At 33.4% G+C, this 4,007-nt stretch overlaps 1 protein-coding gene across 1 annotated transcript; it reads left to right on the top strand.

Annotated features, from left to right (window-relative positions):
* Positions 1–395: 395 nt before the first annotated feature.
* On the top strand, positions 396–2,443 carry LOC127899653 (uncharacterized). Its single transcript, XM_052433151.1, has 2 exons — positions 396–599; positions 1,679–2,443. Exons 1-2 carry the CDS (start codon positions 450–452, stop codon positions 2,318–2,320), a joined length of 792 nt encoding a protein of 263 aa, XP_052289111.1. The 5' UTR covers positions 396–449; the 3' UTR covers positions 2,321–2,443.
* The last annotated feature ends 1,564 nt before the right edge of the window (positions 2,444–4,007 follow it).

Raw genomic sequence — 4,007 nt, forward strand, 5'->3', positions numbered from 1 at the left:
TGAAAGCTTGAACTCTTAATGGTCATGAGGTGGATCTGCCTTTAAACTCTGCCATCTTAACCCCATAAGAGAGCAAAATAGTAGTTCAATACTTCTATAGATACCTTTAACAGCTTAAATTAATGACAAAATTATCCCAAAAAAATTCTCGAAGTGGAGTTGATGTGGGCTCATTGATGAAGTCCATACCATCATCTTTGCGAAGAAAAGGGAATCTTTGAAAATTAAAGGAAGAATGAAAAGTTCGGTCAAAATTTAACGCTTTATGAGCTTGTCCTCGTTCTGGGCTTCCCCAGATAAACCATACCAAATTAATTTCTAACTAAAATTTGTCTGTTCGTCTACTACATCAAATTCTAAAACCTATATAAAGAAGAAACGAAACAAGTGATTAGTAGATTTATCTCAATTCTATATTGTCAACACTTATTTAGAAAAAAACAGAAAAGATGGCAGATATGTTCGTTAAGCAGGCAAAGCAATACGCGGAAGCACGACCAAATTATCCAGAAGAATTGTTCAAATTCATTGCCTCTAAAACACCCAAACACGAGCTTGCATGGGACGTCGGCACCGGAAGCGGCCAGGCCGCTGCATCCGTAAGTTTACTTTTCACATCTTTAGATTTTATTTTTGAATAATACAAAAGTTCCATATTAATATTTCAGAATTCTGATCCCAAGCTATAAGAAAGTTGAATTATATGACTGTTAAATTCAGGGATAGCAGAAATTCTTATGGGATGAGTCTTGAAGGATTTTTCCCATTTGTGTAGGGTGTGGGAACAATTTTATATCTTAATTAAAATTCGGGGAACGAACAGATATAACTTAACACTCAATATCTTATACAGGGAGAAGATGGGGATTCAGTGAATTCCTCATCTCTCTCGTTTCCTCATTTTTTATTTTAATTTTTAATTTATTTTATTTCTGTTAAAATTTTTAGTAATTATATTTGAAATTTAAATTGTGATGGTATGGATATAAAAAAAAAATATCATAATAGATATGAACACTTGACGAAGATAATTTTCTTAATGATTTATACCATGTGACTTTTATGTATGTGTTCAACCCTAAAGTTCTATTTTTACTTAATTTCATAGATTATCTTGTAATTTTGATGACATTAACTTAATTAGTTTGATTTTAATGATTTTAGTTTGTTTTGATGTGTTTGTGTTGTTAAATGATTTATATTTTTACTTTAATATGATTAAATTAAGTTCAAAAATTAGTTGTTCGGGATCGGGTGTCTTTGGGGATCCCCATCCCTATCCTCAAGCAATTTTAAAAAGGACAGAGAGAGTACAAGGATATAAGTAGAGTATCAGAAATAGATACAGGAATGTCGATCTCCTCCCATTGCCAATCCCTAGTTAAATCCCTATTATTTTCATTGATTAATTATGTATGTATTATCTACAAATCAATATCCACATTATCTGGAAATTTAGTCGTGAGACTAGTACAGAAAAATCTTATCTAACTACCGAGGGGGGGAACTAGAGTATCCCGGCAACCTTGAGGATGAAAAAAAAAAAAAACACAGAAAACTGAGTATGGGTTGAAATTTCACCATGTCTATGTAATTTTTATATATGGCCTTCTCAATTTTGTGTACTTTTGTTATAGCCTCCTATATTTTATATTTTTTCTCAATTATATGTCTTCAGCTTGCACCAATCTACAAGAATGTCATTGCTACAGACACAAGCCCAAAACAGCTAGAATTCGCAATAAAGCTCCCCAACATTCGGTATCAACTTACTCCTCCAACCATGTCCATAACTGAGCTTGAACAAAATGTGGCAACACAATCAAGTGTAGATCTAGTGACAATTGCTACAGCACTACATTGGTTTGACTTGCCTCAATTTTACAAACAAGTAAAATGGGTACTCAAAAAACCTAATGGAGTAATAGCGGCATGGACCTACTACTGGCCCGAAATCAACGAGTCCGTAGATGCAGTTTTCAAGTCATTTCACTCCGTTGATTATGAGCCATTTCGGGAACCACAACATAAATTGGTGGAGAACAAGTACATGAGCATCGATTTTCCATTTGAGCCTGTAGATGGGGTGGATAATACGGGGTCGTTTGATCAGTTTGTTTTAGAGAAGTTGATGGATTTAGATGATTACTTAACGTTCATACGGTCAAGTTCAGGTTATCAGACGGCTAAGAACAGGGGTGTTGAGCTTTTGACAGACAATATGATGGAGAAGTTTAAAGTTGCTTGGAATTCAGATGGCCAGAGTAAAAAGGTTGCTCGATTTCCACTTTATCTGAGAATTGGAAAAGTAGAAAATTAATAATAGTTTATTCAAGCTTTAATACATATTGTTGATGATGAATCTAGTCGAGTTGATTTGTCGGCTTGCAACCAGACCTCCATGTCAGTATTTATATTTATATGTAGGAGAGCGGTTTGTCAATCTCTTGAATTTTCAGCAGGAATCCACGAACTCGAACAAAATTCTCCACGAACACTTACTATAACAGAAATCAATAATTGGCAATAGAAGTTTTTCTGGAGTTGAAATTAATTTTTTGGATTTATTAAAAAAATAGAAATAGTCCCTGGTTTTTAGTATAACAGAAAAAGAAAGAAAACACCTCCATAAAGAGAGTGAAAAGTAAAAGATAGTCTAAAGAGAGAAAAGTTGAATTTGCAATGAATCACTTCATTTTTATGAAAATTTAGATACTAAGCTTGGAGTATAAGTTGTGAAAACTGAACGTCTTGTTGCTTCATTTCATCATCCATGGTGCATTCTCTTCATTCTCTGTATCGGTTCTAATTTTAGCGGATGTTCCAAAGAGACCACGACGGATGCTCTGTTTCCATTAATATTAAAATTCTTTACAACAATGAACCACAAGGTAAGACAACCCGGACCAACATTTACAATAATTGAAGGACAAAGGAAAAAAGCCAAGTCCATGCCTATTTAATCTTCGTAAGTTTTAAAAAGTTAAAAATGAAAAATCGGGGTCAAAGTTGAACACTTATAAGGTTTCCCAAGTTCAATTTGGCTTCGCCTGATAACTCCTACGATATTAGCATCTTAATTTTACTGATATAATGCGACAGCCAGCTTTAGTTTTTATTTTCTTTAATGGCCCCCCGTAGAACCAAAACCCTGGATTGCTATCTACCCTAACTTTATATTTGTATGTAAATTTTCAATTAGCTGGGATGTTAAAAAATGTTATATCAGTAAAATTAGAATTTGCAACAAAGCTACCGACGATTTGATATTGCTGCACTGCACCACCAATGTCCTGAACTTGAACAAACTGTCGCAGCACAATCAACCATAGATCTAGTGACAATTGCTCAAGCCTTGCACTGGTTCGACCGACTCATTTTTAGTTTTATAATCAAGTCAAACGGGTACTCAAAAAATCCAATGGTGTAATAGCTACGGTGGAGCGGCACAGTCCCAGAAGTGAACATATCCATCGATGCAGTTTTCAAACCGTTTTACACCGTTGATTACGAACCATATTGGGACAACGTTAATCGGTGGAAAACAAGCACATGACAGATTTTCGTTTGAGCCTTCGGATGGAGTGTTGTGTAAATTAGTAAGTGTACGTACTAGTTGACTCAAGTAAAATAATGAAGATTGTATATCTTATTAGATACTGAAATTATTCTAACTCTAATTTATTTGAATAACCAAATAAGTGAATTTAAATTAAAAACTAAATAAAATAAAATAAAATAACTAAAAATAAAATAAAGATGCAAGTAGTAATAGAAATCACTAAGAGATTTAGACACTATGACATCCAGTTTCACCATAACCAATTCAATTTAATCATCCATTTATGTTATTAAAGATTATTACTCATGTTGATAGTGAATTTCCTTAATTTATTCAATATCATCTCCCGAATAATATCAAAAATAGCCCCACATATTAACTAACTATATCGCCATGTAAATTTAAATATGTAAAAATTCATTAAGCTCTATAGAAATTCTTAGAT

The sequence above is a fragment of the Citrus sinensis genome, chromosome 9 (assembly GCF_022201045.2).
Source record: "Citrus sinensis cultivar Valencia sweet orange chromosome 9, DVS_A1.0, whole genome shotgun sequence".
Taxonomy (NCBI): Eukaryota; Viridiplantae; Streptophyta; class Magnoliopsida; order Sapindales; family Rutaceae; genus Citrus; species Citrus sinensis.